The sequence below is a fragment of the Carcharodon carcharias genome, chromosome 2 (genome assembly GCF_017639515.1).
Source record: "Carcharodon carcharias isolate sCarCar2 chromosome 2, sCarCar2.pri, whole genome shotgun sequence".
Lineage (NCBI taxonomy): Eukaryota > Metazoa > Chordata > Chondrichthyes > Lamniformes > Lamnidae > Carcharodon > Carcharodon carcharias.
The window spans coordinates 238,722,143-238,744,482 of record NC_054468.1 but is presented as its reverse complement, the minus strand read 5'-3'; the positions used below and the strand labels follow the sequence as shown (position 1 = coordinate 238,744,482).

The following is a 22,340-nucleotide window of genomic DNA, read 5'->3' as shown; positions in this document are numbered from 1 at the left end:
GGAACTCCCTCGCTAAGAGCACTGTGGGTGTACCTACACCACATGGACTGCAGCGGTTCAAAAAGGCAGCTCACCACCGCTTCTCAAGGGGCAATTAGGGATGGGCAATAAATGCTGGCCCAGCCAGCGAAGCCCACATCCCATGAATGAATATTTTTTTAAAAAATCTTCCTTTGTGCTAGGTATAACGCCAACCAGTGAAGAGTTTTCCCCCTGATTCCCATTGACTCCAGTTTTGTCAGGGCTCCTTGATGCCACACTCGGTCAAATGCTGCTTTGATGTCAAGGGCAGTCACTCTTACCTCACCTTGGAGTTTATCCATGTTTGAACCAAGGCTGTAATGAGGTCAGGAGCTGAGTGGCCCTGGCGGAACCCAAACTGGGTGTCAGTGAGCAGGTTATTGCTGAGTAAGTGCGGCTTGATAGCACTGTTGATGACTCCTTCCATTACTTTACTGATGATCAAGAGTAGACTGATGGGGCGGTAATTGGCCGGGTTGGATTTGTCCTTTTTGTGGACAGGATATACCTGGGCAATTTTCCACATAGCCGGGTAGATGCTAGCGTTGTAGCTGTACTGGAACAGCTTGAAACGTCTGAACACATAAACACATTTTTACACAAATACATGGATACACCAATAAACACACCCACATGTGTATATGTACATACATGCAGGATGTTCATTAAGTCCTTATACAACTTCAAATTTTAATAAATTTAAACAACATAAACAAACTGCAAATAACACATAAAAGCATATTTCAAATTATTTTGATATATCTTTTGTTGATTCTGACACTGATTGAAATGGTGACAAAAGAAGAAATGATGATATATAGGAAAATCAGGTTCTGAAGAAGAGTCATACGGACTCGAGACGTTATCTCTGTCTTTCTCTGCACAGATGCTGTGAGACTTGCTGAGTTTTTCCAGCATTTTCTGCTTTTGTTTTAGATTTCCAGCATCCACAGTATTTTGCTTTTATTTATAGGAAAATCAGATTGAGCGATATATCACAAAGGATGATGCTTAAGTTAAAGCCAGGAAATTTGCACTACCTTTTATTAAAATTTAATGAATTATGATTTAATAGGCCATATACAGTTTGCTACTATCATACATGCATTCAACAACATACATTTTAGCACCTTTAGCATATTGAACCGTCCCAAAGCACACACAGGGGCATTGTAAAACAACAAAGTATGGCACTGAGTCACAAAGGAGATATTAGCTAAGATGACGAAAAGCTTGGTCAAAGAGGTGTCTTAAAGGTGGGAAGCAAATCAGAGAGATGTAGGGAGGGAATTCCAGAGCTTGGGGCTTAGACAATTGAAGGCAAGGGCACCAATGGTGGAGCGATTATGATTCTGAACGCACAAGAGGCCAAAATTGGAGGACCACAGATATCTGAGATGGTTGTGGGATTGGAGGAGATTATAGAGGTGGGGAGAGACCAGGCCATGGAGGGATTTGAAAACAAAGTTCAGAATTTTAAAATCAACATGTTGCCTGACCGGAAGCCAATGTAGGTCAGCAAGCACAAGGATGCTAAGAGTACAGGACTTTTTAAAAATTCGTTCACAGGATGTGGGGCTTCGCTGGCTGGGCCAGCATTTATTGCCCATTCCTAATTTCCCTTGAGAAGGTGATGGTGAGCTGCCTTCTTGAACCGCTGCAGTCCATGTGGTGTAGGTACACCCACAGTGCTGTTAGGGAGGGAGTTCCAGGATTTTGACCCAGCGACAGTGAAGGAATGGTGATATATTTCCATGTCAGGATGGTGAGTGACTTGGAGGGGAACTTCCAGGTGGTGGTGTTCCCATCAATCTGCTGCCCTTGTCCTTCTAGATGGTAGTGTTCGTGGGTTTGGAAGGTGCTGTTGAAGGAGCCTTGGTGAATTCCTGCAGTGCATCTTGTAGATGGTACACACTGCTGCTAATGTGGGTCGGTGGTAGAGGAGTGAATGTTTGTGGATGTGGTGCCAATCAAGCAGGCTACTTTGCCCTGGACAGTGTCAAGCTTCTTGAGTGATGTGGGAGCTGCACTCATCCAGGCAAGTGGGGAGTATTCCATCACACTCCTGACTTGCGCTTTGTAGATGGTGGACAGGCTTTGGGGAGTCAGGAGGTGAGTTACTTGTTGCACGATTCCTAGCCTCTGACCTGCTTTTGTAGTTGCAGTATTTATATGGCTAGTCCAGTTCAGCTCCTAGTCAATGGTTGCCCTCAGGCTGTTGATAGTGGAGGATTCAGTGATGGTAATGCTATTGAACATCAAAGGGTGATGGTTGGATTCTCTCTTGTTGGAGATGGTCATTGCCTGACACTTGTGTAGCACGAATGTTACTTGCCACTTGGATATTGCCCAGTTCTTGCTGCATTTGGACATGGACTGCTTCAGTATCTGAGGAGTCGCGAATGGTGCTGAACATTGTGCAATCATTAGCGAACATCCCCAATCTGACCCTAAGGTCGAAGGAAGGCCATTGATGAAGCAGCTGAAGATGGTTGGGTCGAGGACACTACCCTGAGAAACTCCTGCAGCGATGTCCTGGAGCTGAGATGACTGACCTTCAACAACCACAACCATCTTCCTTTGTGCTAGATATGACTCCAACCAGTGGAAAATTTTCCCCCTGATTCCCATTGACTCCAGTTTTGCTAGGGCTCCTTGATGCCACACTCGGTCAAATGCTGCCTTGATGTCAAGGGCAGTCACTCTCACCTCACCTTGGGAGTTCAGCTCTTTTGTCCATGTTTGAACCAAGGCTGTAATGAAGTCAGGAGCTGAGTGGCCCTGGCGGAACCCAAACTGAGTAAAAGTGAGCAGGTTATTGCTAGTGCCACTTGATAGCACTGTTGATGACCCATTCCATCACTTTACTGATGATGGAGTGTAGACTGATGGGGCGGTAATTGGCTGGGTTGGATTTGTCCTGCTTTTGTGTACAGTACACACCTGGGCAATTTTCCACATAGCCGGGTAGATGCCAGTGTTGTAGCTGTACTGGAACAGCTTGGCTAGGGCGCAGCAAGTTCTGGAGCACAAGTCTTCAGTTCTATTGCTTGAATATTGTCAGGGCCCATAGTCTTTACAGTATCCAGTACCTTCAGCCTTTTCTTGATATCAAGTGGAGTGAATCGAATTGGCTGAGAACTGACATCTGTGATGCTGGGCATCATCCGCTTGGCACTCTTGGCTGAAGATTGTTTCAGCCTTATCTTTTGCACTGATGTGTTGGGCTCCTCCATCATTAGGGTGGGGATATTTGTGGAGCCTCCTCCTCCAGTGAGTTGTTTAATTGTCCACCACCATTCAAGACTGGTAGTGGCTGTAGAGCTTAGATCTGATCTTAATTAGCACATTCGTTTAGATAATATCACCAACTTTAATTTTAACACCTATGTGTTCTATTGTACTATTGTCGTTGACATCTTTTGATGATCTGCTTCTATCACTGCTTGTTTGTCCCTACAACCACACACCCCCACCCCCCCTCCACCTCTTTGTCTCTCTATCTCTCCGCCCCCCACACACACACCTTAAACCAGCTTATATTTCAACTCTTTCTTGGACTCGAACGCAAGTTCTGTCGAAGGGTCATGAGGACTCGAAACGTCAACTCTTTTCTTCTCCACCGATGCTGCCAGACCTGCTGAGTTTTTCCAGGTAATTCTGTTTTTGTTTTAGATTTCCAGCATCCGCAGTTTTTTTGTTTTTAGATCTGATCCGTTGGTTGTGGGATCGCTTAGCTCTGTCTATCACTTGCTGCTTGTGCTGTTTGGCACGCAGGTGGTCCTGTATTATAGCTTCACCAGGCTGACATCTCATTTTTAGGTATGCCTGATGCTGCTCTTGTCATGCCCTCCTGCACTCTTCATTGAACTAGGCTTGATCCCCTGGCTTGATGGTAAAGTTAGAGTGGGATATATGCTGGGCCATGAGGTTACAGATTGTGTTCGAGTACAATTCTGCTGCTGCTGATGGCCCACAGAGCCTCATGGATGCCCAGTCTTGTGTTGCTAGATCTGATCGAAATCTATCCCATTTAGCATGGTGGTAGTGCCACACAACACGTTGGAGGGTATCCTCAATGTGAGGGTGGGAATTCATCTCCATCACGACTGTGCGGTGATCACTCCTACCATTACTGCCATGGACAGATGAATCTGCGGCAGGCAGGTTGGTGAGGATGAGGTCAAATATGTTTATCCCTCTTGTTGGTTCTTTCACCACCTGCCGCAGACTCAAGTTTAGCAGCTATGTCATTTAGGACTCGGCCAGCTTGGTCAGTACTAATGCTACCGAGCTACTCTTGGTGATGGACACTGAAGTCCCCCACCCAGAGTACATTCTGCACCCTTTCCATTCTCAGTGCTTCCTCCAAGTGGTGTTCAACATGGAGGAGCATTGATTCACCAGCTGAGGGTGGGCGGTATGTGGTAATCAGCAGGAGGTTTCCTTGCCCATGTTTGACCTGATGCCATGAGACTTCATGGGGTCCAGAGTCATGTTGATGACTACCAGGGCAACTCCCCCCGATTGTATACCACTGTGCAGCCACCTCTGCTGGGCCTGCCCTGCCGGTGGTACAGGACTTACCCAAGAAATGGTGATGATGGCGTCTGGGACATTATCTGTAAGGTATGATTCCGTGAGGATGACTATGTCAGGCTGTTGACTAGTCTGTGAGACAGCTCTACCAATTTCGGCACTAGCCCCCAGATGTTAGTAAGGAGGACTTTGCAGGGTCAACAGGATTGAGATTGCCATTGTCGTTTCCTAGGTCAATGTCGGGTGGTCCGTCCAGTTTCATTTCTTTTTTGAGACTTCGTAGCGGTTTGTTACAACTGAGTGGCTTGCCCGGCCATTTCAGGGGGCATTAAAGAACCAGCCACATTGCTGTGGGTTTGGAGTCACATGTAGGCCAGACCAGGTAAGCAGGACAGGTTTCCTTTCCTAAAAGACATTAGTGAACCAAATGGGTTTTTACGACAATCAACAATGGTTTCGAGTTTTCATTCCAGATTTTTTATTTAACAACTTCCACCATTTGCTGTGGCGGGATTCGAACCCGCGGATACAGATCATTACCCGGGATTACTCCGGCAGCGACAATCCCATCGTGCACCGGATTTGGAGGGGGAATGGGGCGGGGCGGGGGGTTCCATATTTGTGTGGGGCAACGGACGCCATGTTTGTGCGGGGAGTAGGAAAGCGCCATATGTGTGCGGGGCAGTATCGGGTGAGGAGGAAAGCGCCATGTCTATGCGGGGAGGAGGATAGCGCCATGTTTGTGCGGGGCAGAGAAGGGACGCTGTGGGTCTCGCCCCAGGAACAAGAAGCTCCCGACAGTATCTCTCCAGCGATTGCCATGAGGTCAAGGTGTTGATCCACAGGGACACAGGCGTCATTTTTCTTCAGCCCTGCCCCGCACAAACATGGCGCCCTCAGGCCACACCCCTTCAGCAGGTCACCTGTCCGTCCCTTTATGCTGATGTGTCCGCAATTGGGCCGAGGCCGGGAACCGGAACAGGGAGCCGGAGAGCTCGAGGCAGAGGCCGGGAACGGGAACCGCTGAGGGCGATGGGTCGCCGCGGCGCCCCCGAGTTGTACCGCGCTCCCTTCCCGCTTTACGCCGTCAGCGTCCTGCGGGCCGACCTGGTGGTGACCGCGGGCGGAGGAGGCGCCTCCAAAACCGGCATCAGCAACGGAGTGGTGAGTCCCCCAGGGTAAACAGGCTAAATCCACTGGACACAAGCTCTGACCACATCCACACCAATCCGGCCAGCACTCCGGACACTGGGCACACTCCGGACACTGGGCACACAGTCCGGGGGCACAGGCCGGACACTGGGCACACAGTCCGGGGGCACAGGCCGGACACTGGGCACACAATCCGGGGGCACAGGCCGGACACTGGGCACACAGGCCGGACACTGGGCACACAGTCCGGGGGCACACGCCGGACACTGGGCACACAATCCGGGGGCACAGGCCGGACACTGGGCACACAATCCAGGGGTACACGCCGGACACTGGGCACACAGGCCGGACACTGGGCACACAGTCCGGGGGCACACGCCGGACACTGGGCACACAATCCGGGGGCACACACCGGACACTGGGCACACAGTCCGGGGGCACACGCCGGACACTGGGCACACAATCCGGGGGCACACGCCGGACACTGGGCACACAGTCCGGGGGCACACGCCGGACACTGGGCACACAGTCCGGGGGCACACGCCGGACACGGCACACAATCCGGGGGCACACGCCGGACACTGGGCACACAGTCCGGGGGCACACGCCGGACACTGGGCACACAGTCCGGGGGCACACGCCAGACACTGGGCACACAGTCCGGGGGCACAGGCCGGACACTGGGCACACAGTCCGGGGGCACACGCCGGACACTGGGCACACAGTCCGGGGGCACAGGCCGGACACTGGGCACACAGTCCGGGGGCACACGCCGGACACTGGGCACACACTCCGGGTACACGCCGGACACTGGGCACACACTCCGGGTACACGCCGGACACTGGGCACACACTCCGGGTACACGCCGGACACTGGGCACACACTCCGGGTACACGCCGGACACTGGGCATACACTCCGGGTTACACTAACAATGGTGGGGAGGGTTCAGGTGAAGTGAGAATTAGAAAGGTATCAGAACATTATAGCAATGTGGGTAAAAACAAGCAGAGTGGGTCAGGAAGGGACAGAGAGTTTAACAAAAATTGTACATCAGTGAATATGCTCATTGCAGGGAGTAGAAATAGATAAATGAAATTAAAGGTTATTTATCTGAATGCTCAAAGCAGTTGCAATAAGAAAGGTGAACTGGTTGCACAGTTAGAGATTAATGATTTGGATTTAATCACCATTACTGAAACATGGTTACAAAGTGGTATAGGATGGGAAATCAATATTCCAGGGCACACAATATTTTGGAAGACAGACAGAATGACAAGTGAGGAGGGATAGCCCTAATAGTAAAGGATGACATATGGACATTAGTGAGAAACGATCTGGCCTCAGAAGATCATTTAGTAGAATCAGTATGAGTGGAAATTAGGCATAGCAAGGTTCTGAAAACACTTGTGGGAGTAAGTTACAGGCCCCCTAACATTTGTTATACTGTTGGACAGAGAATTAAATAAGAAATTATTGGTGCTTGTAACAAAAGAAATGTAATAGTTGTAGGGGATTTTAATCTTCATATAGACTGGGACAAAATAATTGGCAAGAGTGAGTGGCTAGGAGATGAGTTTGCAGAATGTTTTTGGGACAGTATTTTGGAGCAATACGTTATGAAACCAACTAGGGATAAAGCTATCTTAGTACTAATGGTGTGAAATGAGGCAGGGTTAATTGGTAATATTGTAGTAAAAGATTCACTGGGAAATAGTGATCATAGTATCACAGAATCACAGATTTTAATGACACAGAAGGAGGCCATTCGGCCTCCAAATGAGCATTATGACCTAGTGCCATTGCCCTGCCTTTTGCCCGTACCCAAGCACATTGTTTCCATTCAAATAATCATCTAATATCCCCCTTGAATAAACATGCAAGAGGAGGACCCTGAGCCAGGCAGTCAGCAGCACCTAGAGGAGAGCAAAGGAGCTATAAAAACAGTGCAAGAAGGGGTGAGAGTTTGAGAGCAGAAGTGACTGAGGGAGTTTGGTGAAAAGGGAGGAGGTGCTTCATTCTTTTTCTACCTTTCCTCATAAAGAAGAGCAGCGAGCTTGGTAAGTAGGACCTGGTGAGTAAATTAGAAAAGTAATATTTTTAAACAAGTAGCTATACTTGGATTTAACTGAGAAGCGCCAGGAATAAGGGAAATTTAGGGCCAATATAATAAAGTAATATAAATAATCTAAAGTAGAATAAAGTTAATGTAAGGAAAGTGGGGTTAAGATGTGGCAGGGCAGCTCAGTTGAGTATAATGCGTGTCCCGTAATATGTGGGAAGTTATGGACGCTACCAGTGTCCTGGACGACCACGTGCAGGAAGTGCTGTCAGCTGCAGAAACTTGAGCTCTGGGTTTCAGAGCTCGAGCAACGGCTGGAGTCACTGTGGTGCATCTGTGAGGCTGAGAGCTATGTGGATAGCACGTTCAGAGAGGTGGTCACGCTGCAGCTTAAGGGCCTGGAGACAGAGAGGGAATGGGTGCCCACCAGGCTGTCCAAGGGAAGTAGGCAGGTAGTGCAGGAGTCCCCTGGGGTCCCGCTCACAAATCAGTTTTCAGATTTGGAAGCTGGTGAGGGTGTTGATCCCTCAGAGGAGTGCAGTCAGAGCCAAGCTTGGCTGTACAGGAGGGGAGGAAGAAAGGAAGAGCTATAGTGATAGGGGATTCATTGGTTAGGGGAACAGACAGGCGTTTCTGTGGCCGTAGACGTGACTCCAGGATGATATGTCGCCTCCCTGGTTCCAGGGTCAAGGATGTCACAGAGTGGCTGCAGGACATTCTTCTGGGGGAGAGTGATCAGCCAGAGGTCGTGGTCCACACTGGGACCAATGACTTAGGTAGGAAGGGGGATGTGGTCCTGAATCAGAATTTAGGGAGCTAGGTAGAAAACTAGCAAGCAGGATCTCTAATGTAGTAATCGACGGCTTACTTCCAGTGTCACTTGCCAGTGATACAGAAATAGGAGGATAAGGCTTATGAGTGCGTGGCTGTAAAGATGGTGCAGGAGGGAGGGCTTTGGATTCTTGGGACACTGGGACTGGCTCTGGGGGAGATGGCACCTGTACAAGCCGGACGGGTTGCACCTGAACAGAGCTGGGACTGAGTTCCTTGCGGGGTGTTTTGCTAATGCTGCTGGGAAGCTTTAACCTAACTTGACAGGGGTGTGGGAATGAAAAATAAATATTAGAGGAATGCCAGGGTGCACAAAATGCTGGGAGAGACAGATAGCACTAGTATAGAGAATAGTAAGTTAATAAGTGAAGTCGGGGTAAGGGAGAAAGTAACAAAATCTAAATCAGGGTTACTATGCATGTATGTGAATGCATGGAGCATAGTAAATAAGATTGGGGAGTTACAGGCACAGATTGCCATGTGGAAATATGATGTTGTGGCGATAACAGAGACCTGACTCAAGGAAGGGTGGAACTGGGTGTTAAATATTCCCGGGTACAAGGTGTTCAGAAAAGATAGGAAGGAAAGGAGATGGGAAGGCGGTATTGGTTAAGGAGAGCATCGCAGGAAGAGGATGTCCCAGAGGGTTCAAGGACAGAATCAATTTGGCTAGAGCTAAGGAACAAAAAGGATACAATTGCATTGCTCGGTGTAGTCTATAGACCAGCAAATAGTGAGAAGGAGGTAGAAGAACAAATCTGCAGGGAAATTACAGAGATGCAAGCATTATAGAGTAGTTATAATGGGTGATTTTAATTACCTGAATATAGACTGGGACAGTGGTAGTGTAAAGGGTGGAGAGGGGCAAAAGTTCCTAAATTGTGTTTGGGAAAATTTTCTACAGCAGTGTGTGTCCAGTCCAACAAGAAAAGATGCTCTGTTGGACTTAGTTCTTGGAAATGAGGTGGGCCAAGTAGGTCAAGTGTCAGCGGGAAAACATTTAGGAGACAGTGATCATTGTATTATACATTTTAGGATGATGGTAGGAAAGGACGATAGGCAATCCAGAGTAAAAATAATTAACTGGATGACAACCGACTTCGATGGGGCAAGAACGGAGCAGAGCCAGATAGATTGGGACGAAAGATTGGTGGAAAAAGCTGTAGCTGAACAATGGGCTACCTTCAAAGATGAAGTGGTTCAGGCATAGCCAAGGTATGTTCCATCGAAAGAGAAAGGTAGGGCAAAGAAATCCAGAGCTCCGTGGGTGAAAAAGGAGATCGAAATTAAGATAAAGAAGAAAAAGTGTGCTTATGACAGGTGTCAGGTAGAAAATAGAATTGAGAACCAAGAGGAATACAGAAGATTCAGAGGGGAGGTGAGAAAGCATATTAGAGAAGCGAAGAGGGACTATGATTGGCAGCCAACATAAAGGGGAATCCCAAAGTCTTCTATAGGTATATAAATAGTAAAAGGGTGGTAAAAGGAGGAGTAGGGCTGATTAGGGACCTCAAAGGGCATTTACACGTGGATAAAGGGGCTGTGGCTGAGATATTAAATGACTACTTTGCATCCGTCGTTACCAAGGAGGTAGATGCTACCCAGGCCATGGTGACAGAGGAGGAAACTCTCACTTGAAGGGTTCAAAATTGGTAAGGTGGAAGTGTTGAATAGACTGTCGGTACTGAAAGTTGACAAGGTGCCAGGACCGGATGAGATGCATCCAAGGATATTGAAGGAAGTAAGAGCAGAAACTGCAGGGGCAATGGCCATAATTATCAGTCTTCCCTAGACTCAGGGAGGTGCCAGAGGACTGGAGAATTACAAACATTGCACCCTTGTTCAAAAAAGGTTGTAAGGATCATATTACCATTGAATTCCATGTTAAGTTTGAAAGTGACATACCCCAATTGCAAGCAAGAACCTTAAACTTAAACAAACCCAATTACATAGATATGAGGGGAGAACTGGCTAAGGTTAATTGGGTAAATAGACTAAAAGATATGGAGGTAAATAAACAGTGGGAAACATTTAAAGAAACGATTCAGAATCTTCAACAAAAATACATTCCGTTGAAAAACAAAAACTCAGCAAGAAAGAAGACCCACCCATGGCTCACTCAGGAAGGTGAGGATAGTCTTACATTTTAAAAAGTGGCTTATAATGTTGCAAAAACCAGAAGCAAGTCTGAGGATTGGGAGTGTTTCATAAACCAGCGGGCCACCAAAAAGTTGATAAAAAAGGAAAATTGGAATATGAGTAAAGTAGCCAGAAATATAAAAACAGAGTGTAAGAGCTTTTATAAGTATATAAAAAGGAAGAGAGTAGCTAAAGTAAATGTTAGCTCTTTAGATGCAGAGACAGGAGAAATTATCATGGGCAGTGAGGAAATGGGAGAGGTATTAAACAAATATTTTGTGTCTGTATTCACACCAGAGGTAGAGGGTAACCTAGGGTCTGTCAAGAGTGAGGAAATTAACATCAACAGATAAAATGTATTGGAGAAATCTAAAGGACTAAAATCCGATAAATCCCCTGGACCTGCTGATCTACACCCTGGAGTTCTAAAAGAGGTAGCAGCGGATATAGTGGATGTACTAGCTATGATTTTCCAAAATTCCTGATTTGGGAACCGCCCCATTAGATTGGAAGTTGGCAAATGTCACATCACTTTTCAAGAAAGGACGGAGAGAAAAGAGTGAACTACGGGCCAGTTGGCTTAACATCAGTTGTTGGGAAAATGTTGGAATCTATTATCAAGGAAGTCTTAACAATGTACTTAGAAAAGCACAGCATAATTAGAACAAGTCAGCATGGTTTTACTAAAGAGAAATTCTTTTTGGCAAATTTATTAGAGGTGTTTGAAGATGTAACTAGTAGGATCAGTGAAGGGGATCCCGTAGATGCTGTATATCTGCATTTCTAAAAGGCATTTGATAAGGTGCCACACAAAAGGTTAATAGGTAAGATAAGGACTCATGGAGTTGGAGTTAATATTTTAGCATGGATAGAGGATTGGTCAATGGATAAAAAGCAGAGAGTGGCATAAATGAGGCTTTTTCAAGTTGACAGACAGTGAATAGTGGAGTGCCATAAGAATCAGTGCTAAGGCCTCAGCTACTTACAATCCATGTTAATGACTTGGATGAAGAGACAGAGAGTAGTGTATCAAAGTTTGCTGATGATACCAAGCTAGGTGGGAAGATAATCTGTGGGAGGACATAGAGAGGTTGCAAAGACAGGTTAAGTGAGTGGGCAACAAGATGGCAGAAGGGGTATAATGTGGGCAAATGTGAAGCTATTCACTTTGGCTCTAAGAATTGAAAAGCAGTATATTATTTAAAAGGTGTGAAACTTGTAAGTGTTGATATTCAAAGAGACTTGCATGTGGTTGTACAAGGAACACAGGAGGTTAACATGCAGGTACAGCAAGCAGTTAGGAAGGCAAATGGCATGTTGGCCTTTGTTGCAAAAGGATTGGAGTGCAAGAATAAGGAAACCTTGCTGCAATTGTACAGGAGTTTGGAGAGACCATATTTGGAATACTGTGTGCAGTTTTGGTCTCCACATTTAAGAAAGGGCAGACTTGCATTGCAGGTGGTACAGCGAAGGTTCACTAGATTGTTCTCTGGGATGAGGGGGTTGTCCTATGATGAGAGGCTGAGTAAATTGGGCTTACATTCTTTGGAGTTTAGTAGAATGAGAGGCAATCTCACTGAAACCTACAAAATCCTGAAGGGGCTTGATAGGGTAGATGCTGAGAGATTGTTTCTACTGGCCAGGGAATCTAAAACATGGAGGCATAGTCTCAGGATAAGGAGCCGATCATTTAGGACTGAGATGAGGAGAAATTACTTCATTCATGGGGTTGTGAATGTTTGGAACTCTGTACCCCGGAGCGTTGTGGATGCTCTATTGTTGATACATTTAAGGGTGAGACAGACAGATTTTTGGTGTCTTGGGGATTTAAGGGATCTGGGGAGCTGGCGGAAATATGGAGTCGAAGTCCAAGATCCGCCATGATATTGAATGGTGGAGCAGGCTTGACGGGCTAGATGGTTGATGACTCCTATTTCTTGTGTGCCTGTGCCAGTTCTCTCCAAGAACGACTTGCCCCTAGTCCCTCTCCCCTGCCTTTTCCCCATAGCCCTGCAATTCTTTTTGCTTCAGATAATTGTCCAAATCTCTTTTCCAAAGCCATGATGAATCTGTTCTGGTGAAGAATCACACAGACTCGAAGCGTTAACTGTGTCCCTCTCCGAAAATGCCGTTAGACCTGCTGAGTTTTTCCAGGTATTTTTGTTTTGTACTTAATTAACTTGGACATTTTGGTGAGTGGGGGAATTTTGAGAGTTGATTCCTTTTGAAAATCAAGTCATATTTTCCATTTAGCATTTAACGACTTTAACTAGAAATTCCTTTCAATCTTAACTGGTGGCAAACAACCTGTCTGCTAATGGGAGCTGCACTGTTAGTTAGTGGCTAGTTCGAACTGGGTCTCCAGTCAGCAGAACCTGATTCAGGTGTTGGAACTCAAGCCAGGAGCTTTTGCTTATGTGCAAAGGAAGTAACACAAAGTCCAGCTTGACTGAGAACTGCTAGACTGAATACTGATCTCGGGGAATCTGATGAGTGAAGGAATTTGGCACAATAAAGGGGGTGATGTCATTCTGGCCTTTCTGAGGAGTGGTCTGAGAGGGAGAGCAGGAGACAGTGAGACCAGAGAGCTGAAGACCAGAGGGAGGAGGTTCTGCTGAAAAAGTACCAGGAATTAGGCTCTAAATTAAAAAGTAGGACCTTGGGGGTAATTATCTCTGGACTATTGCCTAAAGATGTGCAGATTGCCATTTACCAGTCAGATTGGAAGAAGGGCTGTTGTGGGAAAACGGGGTTCCTTTTTATGGATGCTGGTGTTAGTTCAAGGACATGAAGGCATTGTAGCAGCATTCAACCCTCTGAGCCTGCTCCTCCATTCAATAAGATCATGGCTGATCTGATTGTGATCTCAACTCCACTTTCCTGTCAGCCCCCATAACCTTTGACTCCCTCAACTATCAAAAGTCTGTCTAATTCTGCCTTGGATAAATTCAATGATCCAGCCTCTATTGCTTTCTGGGCAGAGAATTCTACAGACAAAGGACTCTTGGAGAAAAAAAAAACATTCTCCTCATCTCTGTCTTAAATGGGAGATCTTATATGTCGCCCAGTTCTCTTCTCCCTCACAAGAGGGAACATCCTATGGGTATCCACCCTAAAAAGTCCCCTCAGGACTTTATATGTTTCAAAAGATCACCTCTAATCCTTCTAAACTCCAATAGGTATAGGCCTAATTTGTTCAACCTTTCTTCATAAGGTAAGGTCTCCCACCCGGGAATGAGTCAAGTGAACTTTCTCTGAACTGCTAATGCAATTATATCCTTTATCAAGTAAGGAGACCAAAACTATGCACAGTATTCCAGATGTGTTCTCACCTAGGCCTTTTACAGCTATAGTAAAACTTCTATTATTCCATTCTCCTTGCAATGAATGCCAATATCCCATTTGCCTTCCTAATCACTTGCTGTAACTGCACACTAACCAGGATGTCCAGATCTCTCTGTACCATCAAGTTCTGCAATCTCTCTTCATTTAAATAGTATGCTGCTTTTCTGTTCTTCCTGCTAAGGTGGACAAGTTCACATTTTCCCACATTATACTCCATCTGACAAATTTTTGCCCATTCACTTAACCTGTCTATACCTCTTTGTAAACTTTTTATCCCTTGGCAACTTACTCTCCTACCTATCTTGGTGCCATCGACAAATTTAGCTACAGTACATTCGGTCCCTTCATCTAAGTCATTGATATAAATTGTAAATAGTTGAGGCCCCAGTACTGATCCCTGTGGCACTTCACTGTGCTATAAAAATGCCCATTTATCCCTACACTTGGCTTCCTGTTGGCCAATCAACCCTTTATCCATGCTACTATGTTACCCTCTAGGCCATGAGCTCTTATTTTATGCAGTAATCTTTGATGTGGCAGTTTTTCAAATGCCTTTTGGAATTTCAAGTAGATCACATCTACCCGTTCCCCATTAACCACTGAAGATGGTACACCCTCCAATCCTGCAACGACCACAGAGACTCAGGCTTCCTTTTAACCGTTTTATTCAAGCATATGCAAGGGAGCTGCAATCATTCCTAAGAATGAAGACCCAGCTCCCAGATTGATTACATTTCATTACTTTTGTACTTTTTCTTATAATACATTTGAATACATCCAATCGGTAACCGACACACCAGTCCCATGCTCTAATTTATGTCATACTTTTGTCTCTAGTCTGACTCTCAAGGCTGTGCAATGTTCATCTGGTAATCTTCAACTCTTAATATGTTTAGCAGCCATGTCTGCCTGGAGATTTTAAGGATTTTTCAGTGAATTCTTACTGTATTCTCTTTTAGCATTTTTAATTTCCCCCTAACACCACCATGCTTGTTACTTCCTCAAATAACTCTATTAAATTGGTTAAACACAATTTTCCTTTCATAAAGCCTTGTGGACTCTGTCTGATTCATTATGGTTTTCTAAGTATCCTGCTATAACCTCTTCAATAATGGATACTAGTAAATTCCCTATGACAGATATTAGACTAACTGGTTTATAGTTTCCTGCTTTTTGTCTGTCTCCTTTCTGAAATAAAGAGTTTTTTTAATTGTTCATTCATGACATGTGGGCTTCGCAGGCTGGGCCTGCCCATTTGTTGCCCATCCCTAGTTGCCCTTGAGAAGGTGATGGTGAGCTGCCTTCTTGACCTGCTGCAGTCCATGTGGTGTTGGTACATCCACAGTGCTGTTAGGGGGTGAGATCCAGGATTTTAACCCAGCAACAGTGAAGGAACTGCAATATATTTTCATGTCAGGATGGTGAGTGACATGGATGGGAACTTCCAGGTGGTGGTGTTCCCATCTACCTGCTGCCCTTGTCCTTCTAGATGGTAGTGGTTGTGGGTTTGGAAGGTGCTGCCTAAGGAGCCTTGGTGAATTCCTGCAGTGCATCTTTTAGATGGTACACGCTGCTGCTACTGTGCATCGGTGGTGGAGGGAGTGAATGTTTGTGGATGTGGTGCCAATTAAGCGGACTGCTTTGTCCTGGATGGTGTCAAGCTTCTTGAGTGTTGTGGGAGCTGCACTTGTCCAGACAAGTGGAGAGTATTCCGCCACACTCCTGACTTGTTCCTTGTAGATGGTGGACAGGCTTTGGGGAGTCAGGTCGTGAGTTACATGTCGCAGGATTCCCAGCCTCTGACCTGCTTTTGTAGCCAGTGTATTTAATATGGCTAGTCCAGTTCAGTTTCCAGTCAATGGTAACCCCCAGAACGTGGGGGACTCAGTGAAGGTACTGCTATTGAACGTCATGAGGCGATGGTTAGATTCTCTCTTGTTCCAACATTGGTCATTGCCTGGCATTTGTGTGGCACGAATGTTACTTACCACTTGTTAGCACAAGCCTGGATATTGTCCAGGCCTTGCTGCATTTGGACATGGACTGCTTCAGCATCTGAGGAGTTGTGAATGGTGCTGAACATTGTGCAATCATCAGTGAACATCCCCTCTCCTGACCTTATGATGGAAGGAAGGTCATTGATGAAGCAGCTGAAGATGGTTGGGCTGAGGACACTACACTGAGGAACTCCTGCAGTGATGTCCTGGAGCTGAGATGACTGACCTCCAACAACCACAACCATCTTCCTTTATGCTAGGGATGACTCCAATCAATGGAGAGTTTTCCCCCTGATTCCCATTGACTCCAGTTTTGCTCGGGCTCCTTGATGCCACACAATGTGGCCTTGATGTCAAGGGTAGTCATTCTCACCTAAACCTCACCTCAGGAGTTCAGCTCTTTTGTCCATGTTTGAACAAAGGCTGGAATGAGACCAGGAGCTGAGTGGCCCTGGCAGAACCCAAACTGAGTGTCAGTAAGCAGGTTATTGCTAAGCAAGTGCCACTTGATAGCACTGTTGATGATCCCTTCCATCGCTTTACTGATGCTGGAGAGTAGACTGATGGGGCGATAATTGGCTTGGTTGGATGTATCCTGCTTCTTGTGTACAGGACATACTTGGGCAATTTGTCACGTTGCCAGGTAAATGCCAAGGTTGTAGCTGAACTGGAACAGCACGGCTAGGGGCGCAGCAAGTTCTGGGGCACAAGTCTTCAGTACTATTGCCGGAATATTGCCAGGGCCCATGGCCTTTGCAGTATCCAGTGTCTTCAGCCTCTTCTTAATGTCATGTGGAGCGAATCGTGTTGGCTGAAGACTGGCATCTGTGGAGGAGGCCCAGATGGACCATCCACTCTGCATTTCTGGTTGACGTTTGTTGAGAATGGTTCAGCCTTATCTTTTGTCCTGATGGACTGGGCTCCCCCATCATTGAGGGTGGGGATATTTGTGGAGTCTCATCCTTCTAGTGAGTTAATTGACCACTACCATTCATGGCTGGATGTGACAGGACTGCAGAGCTCAGATCTGATCTGTTGGTTGTGGGCTTTGCTCTGTCTATCACTTGCTGCTTATGCTGTTTGGCATGCAAGTAGTCCTGTGTTGTAGCTCCACCAGGTTGACACCTCATTTTTAGGTATCCCTGGTACTGCTCCTGCATGCCCTCCTGCACTCTTCATTGAACCAGGTTTGATCCCCTGGCTTGATGGTAATGGTAGAGTGGGGGATATGCCAGGCCATGAGGTTACAGATTGTGGTTGAGTACAATTCTGCTGCTGCTGATGGCCCACAGCGCCTCATGGATGCCCAGTCTTGAGTTGATGGATCTGTTCAGCAACACGATGGAGGATATCCTGAATGTGAAGATGGGACCGTCTCACAAGGACCATGCAGTGGTCACTTCTACTGATACTGTCACGGCCAGATGCAGATTGGAAAATTGCCAATGTAAGCACCCCTATTTAAGAAGGGAGTGAGGCAAAAGACGGGAAATTACAGATTGATTAGCCTGACCTTGGTCATTGGTAAGATTTTAGAGTCCATTATTAAAGATGAGATTTCAGAATACTTGGAAGTGCATGGTAAAATAGGGCAAAGTCAGCATGGTTTCATCAAGGGGAGGTAACGAGTAGGTTAGACAAAGGAGAGCCAATGGATGTTATCTACTTGGACTTCCAGAAGGCCTTTGACAAGGTGCCGCACAGGAGGCTGCTCAGTAAGATAGGAGCCCATGGTGTTAGAGGCAAGGTACTAGCATGGATAGAAGATTGGCTGCCTGGCAGGAGGCAGAGAGTGGGGATAAGGGGGTCCTTCTCAGGATGGCGGCCGGTGACTAGTGGAGTTCCGCAGGGGTCAATGTTGGGACCACAACTTTTCACTTTATACATTAATGATCTAGATGAAGGAACTGAGGGCATCCTGGCTAAGTTTTCAGATGATACAAAGATAGGGGAGGGACAGGTAGTATTGAAGAGGCGGGGAGGCTGCAGAAGGATTTGGACAGATTAGGAGAATGGGCGAAGAAGTGGCAGATGGAATACAACGTGGGGAAGTGTGAGTCATGCACTTTGGTAGGAAGAATAGAGGCATAGACTATTTTCTAAACGGGGAGAGAATTCAGAAATCTGGAATGCAAAGGGACTTGGGAGTCCTAGTCTAGGATTCTCTTAAGGTTAACTTGCAGGTTGAGTCAGTAGTTAGGCAAATGCAATGTTGGCATTTATTTCGAGGGGACTAGAATATAAAAGCAGGGATGTGCTGCTGAGGCTTTATAAGGCTCTGGTCAGACCACATTTAGAATATTGTGAGCAATTTTGGGCCCCGTATCTCAGGAAGGATGTTCTGGCCCTGGAGATGGTCCAGAGGAGGTTCACGAGAACGATCCCAGGAATGAAAGGCTTAACATATGAGGAACGTTTGAGGACTCTGGGTCTATACTCGATGGAGATTAGAAGGATGAGGGGGGAATCTGGTTGAAACTTACAGAATATTGGAAGGCTGGGATAGAGTGGACGTGGGGAAGATGTTTCCATTAATAGGAGAGACTTGGACTCGAGGGCACAGCCTCAGAGTAAAGGGAAGACCTTTTAGAACAGAGATGAGGAGAAACTTCTTTAGCCAGAGAGTGGTGAATCGATCGAATTCATTGCCACAGAAGGCTGTGGAGGCCAGGTCATTGAGTGTATTTAAAACTGAGATAGATAGGTTCTTGATTGGTAAGGGGATCAAAGGTTACGGGGAGAAGGCGGGAGAATGGGGTTGAGAAACTTATCTGCCATGATTGAATGGCAGAGCAGACTCGATGGGCCAAATGGCCTAATTTCTGCTCCTATGTCTTATGGTCTTATCTGCGGTAGACAGATTGGTCCGGATGAGGTCAAGTATGTTTTTCCCTCTTGGTTCTCGTGCTACCTGCTGCAGGCCCAGTCTAGCAGCTATGTCCTTTAGGACTCGGCCAGCATTGACCTACTCTTGGTAATGGGTATTGAAGTCCCCCACCCAGAGTACATTCTGTACCCTTTCCACCCTCAGTGCTTCTTCCCACTGATATTCAACATGCAGGAGTACTGAGGGAGGGCGGTACGTGGTAATCAGCAGGAGGTTTCCTTGTCCATGTTTGACCTGATGCCATGAGACTTTATGGGGTCTGGAGCCGATGTTGAGGACTCCCAGGGCAGCTTCCTCCTAACTGTATCCCACTGTGCCCCCACCTCTGCTGGGTCTGTCCTGCTGGTAGGACAGGACATACCCAGGCATGGTGATGGTGGTGTCTGGGACATTATTTGTAAGATATGATTCTGAGTATGACTATGTCAGGCTATTGCTTGAGTAGGCTGAGGCAGCTTAAGCCCCAGATGTTAGCAAGGAGGACTTTGCAGGGTTGGCAGTGCTGGGTTTGCTGTTGTCTTGCTGGGTGGTCCATCCGCCTTCATTCCTTTGAGACGTTTTAGTGGTTTGATACAACTGAGTGGCTTGCTCGGCCATTTCGGAGAGCGTTTAGGAGCCTATCATATACAGGCAGGCAGGCACAGACAGGCAAGGATGTTAGTTTTTACAACAACAGTTTCATGGTCATCATTAGACTTTTAATTCCAGATTTTTGTTGAATTCAAATATCGTCATCTGCTGTATTGGGATTCGAACCCAGGTCCCTAGAGCATTATCCTGGGATTACTATTCCAGCAACAATACCACTGCACCACTGCCTCCCCCCTTTGGAACTCTCTTCCCCAAAAGGTGTTGGAAGCTGGGTCTTTGAATGTTTTTAAGGCAGAGCTAGATAGATTCTTGATGAATGAGGGGGTGAAAGATTATCGGGCTAGGCAGGAATGTGGGGTTGAGTTTACAATCAGATCAGCCATGATCTTATTGAATGGCAGAGCAGGGTTCGAGGAGCTGAGTGGCTCACTCCTCCTAATTTGTATGTTTGCATGTATGTTAACAAGGATGCTCAGTGAACTACGTTCTATATGGATTTCAGCAAACCTTTTTAGAGAAGGTTCACTTGACAGCCAATGCAACTCCCTTATTCAAAAAGGGAGGGAGACTAAAAACAGGTAACTAGGCCAGTTAGTTTATCATAAATAAGCTATTAATCCCAGGAATCAGTCCGTAAGACCATAAGACTTAGGAACAGAAGTAGGCCATTCATCCCGTTGAGCCTGCTCCGCCATTCAATGATATCATGGCCAGAATTTTACAGTCGGCGTGTGGGGTGGGCCCATCATTGGGGAAATGTTGGAGTCCATTATAAAGGGTGTAATAGCAGAGCATTTAGAAATACATAATTTAATCAAGCAGAGTCAGCATGGCTTCATGAAGGGGAAATCATGCCTGACAGATTTATTAGAATCCTTTGAGGAGGTGACAAGCAGGATAGATATAGGGAACCAGTAGATGTAATATATTTGGATTTTCAAAAGGCATTCAATAAGGTACCGCACATAAGGCTACTTAATAAGAGCCCATGGTGTTGTGGGTAGTATATAAACACGGATAGACGATTAGCTAACTAATAGAAAACAGTGTTAGGATAAGGAGGGCATTTTCAGGTTGGCAACCTGTAACTAGTGGAATGCCATAGTGTTTAGTGCTGAGGCTACAATTATTTATGATATATATTAATGACTTAGATGAAGGAAGTGAATGTACTTTCGCCAAGTTTGTGGATGACACAAAAATAGGTGGGAAGGCAAATGGTGAGGATGACACAGAGTCTACAGGGGGATATAGGCAGGTTGAGTGAGTGGGCATAAACTTGGCAGATGGAATATAAGGTGGGAAAATGTGAGGTTATGCACTTTGGCAGGAAGAATAGAGGAGCTGAATATTATTTAAGTGGAGAAAGATTGTAGAAAGCTGCAGCAAAGAGGGATTTGGGAGTCCTCGTGCATGAATCCCAAAAAGCTAACATACAAGTTCAGGTAATAGGGAAGGCAAATGAAATGTTGGCCTTTATTTCAAAGGGAATGGAGTATAAAAATAGGGATAGAAGCAAAAAACTGGATGCTGGAAATCCAAAACAAAAATAAAAATACCTGGAAAAACTCAACAGGTCTGGCAGCATCTGCGGAGAGGAACACAGTTAACGCTTCGAGTCCGTATGACTCTTCAACAGAGCTAAGTAAAAATAGAAAAGAGGTGAAATGTAAGTTGGTTTAAGGAGGGGGTGGGACAGGTAGAGCTGGATAGAGGGCCAGTGATAGGTGGAGATAACCAAAAGATGTCATAGACAAAAGGACTAAGAGGTGTTGAAGCTGGTGATTTAATCTAAGGAATGTGCTAATCAAAGGGTAGAAAGCAGGACAAGCAAGGTACAGATAGCCCTAGTGGGGGTGGGGTGAAGGGAAGGGATCGAAATAGGCTAAAAGATAGGGAAAATAAAAATAGGGAAGCCTTGCTAAAACTACACAAGGCACTAGTTAGACCACACCTAGAATACCGTTTTGGTCCCCTTATCTAAGGAAAGATATACTGGCATTGGAGGCAGTCTAGAGAAGGCTCACTAGGTTGATCCCTGGTATGGAGGGGTTTTCTTAGGAAGAGCGGTTGAGTAGGTTGGGCCTGTACTCATTGGACTTTAGATGAATGAGAGGCGACCTTATTGAAACATATAAGATTATTAGGGGGCTTGACACGGTAGTTGCTTAGGGGTTGTTTCCCCTTATGGAAGAGTCTAGGACCAGAGGGCATTATCTCAGAGTAATGGGTCACCCTTTTAAGACAGAGTTGAGGAGGAATTTCATCTCTCGGAGGGTAGTGAATCTGTGGAATTCTTAACCGCAGAGGGCTGTAGAGGCTGGGTTGTTAAGTATATTCAAGGCTGAGATAGACAGATTTTTAATCACTAAGGGAATCAAAGGTTATGGGGAAAAGGCAGGAAAGTGAAGTTGAGGGTTATCAGATCAGCCATGGACCTGAATTTTTTCCACATCGGGTGGACTCGGTGGGAGCGCGCAGGGGTGGTCGGGAACCCGACTGCTCTGCACTGCTATTTTACGCGGGCGAGCCAGTTAAGGCCCATCCAGCATAATATGCGAGTGGCAGTGTGAATGCTACCAGTGCGGGTGGGGGGGAGGAGGGAAAGTCGGGTCCAGCGCTCTTTCGCCTATGTTTCAATCTCCCTGAGGCACAGAGCTACCTCGGGGAAATTGGAGGGCTTTGGAAAAAAATATATCCATGCAATAAAAATATAATGAAACATATCCCATCCCATGTCACTGTGTCACATGAGATGGGGCATGTTTTTATTTTTCA

General features: G+C 46.2%; 1 protein-coding gene across 1 annotated transcript in view; it reads left to right on the top strand.

Annotated features, from left to right (window-relative positions):
* The first annotated feature begins 5,490 nt into the window (after positions 1-5,490).
* preb (prolactin regulatory element binding) overlaps positions 5,491-22,340 on the top strand; it is a 145,311-nt gene continuing 128,461 nt past the window's right edge. Inside the window, exon 1 of the mRNA XM_041208720.1 lies at positions 5,491-5,724. Within this exon, the coding sequence (XP_041064654.1) occupies positions 5,593-5,724 (132 nt within the window). The 5' untranslated portion in view covers positions 5,491-5,592. The remainder of the gene's footprint in view (positions 5,725-22,340) is intronic.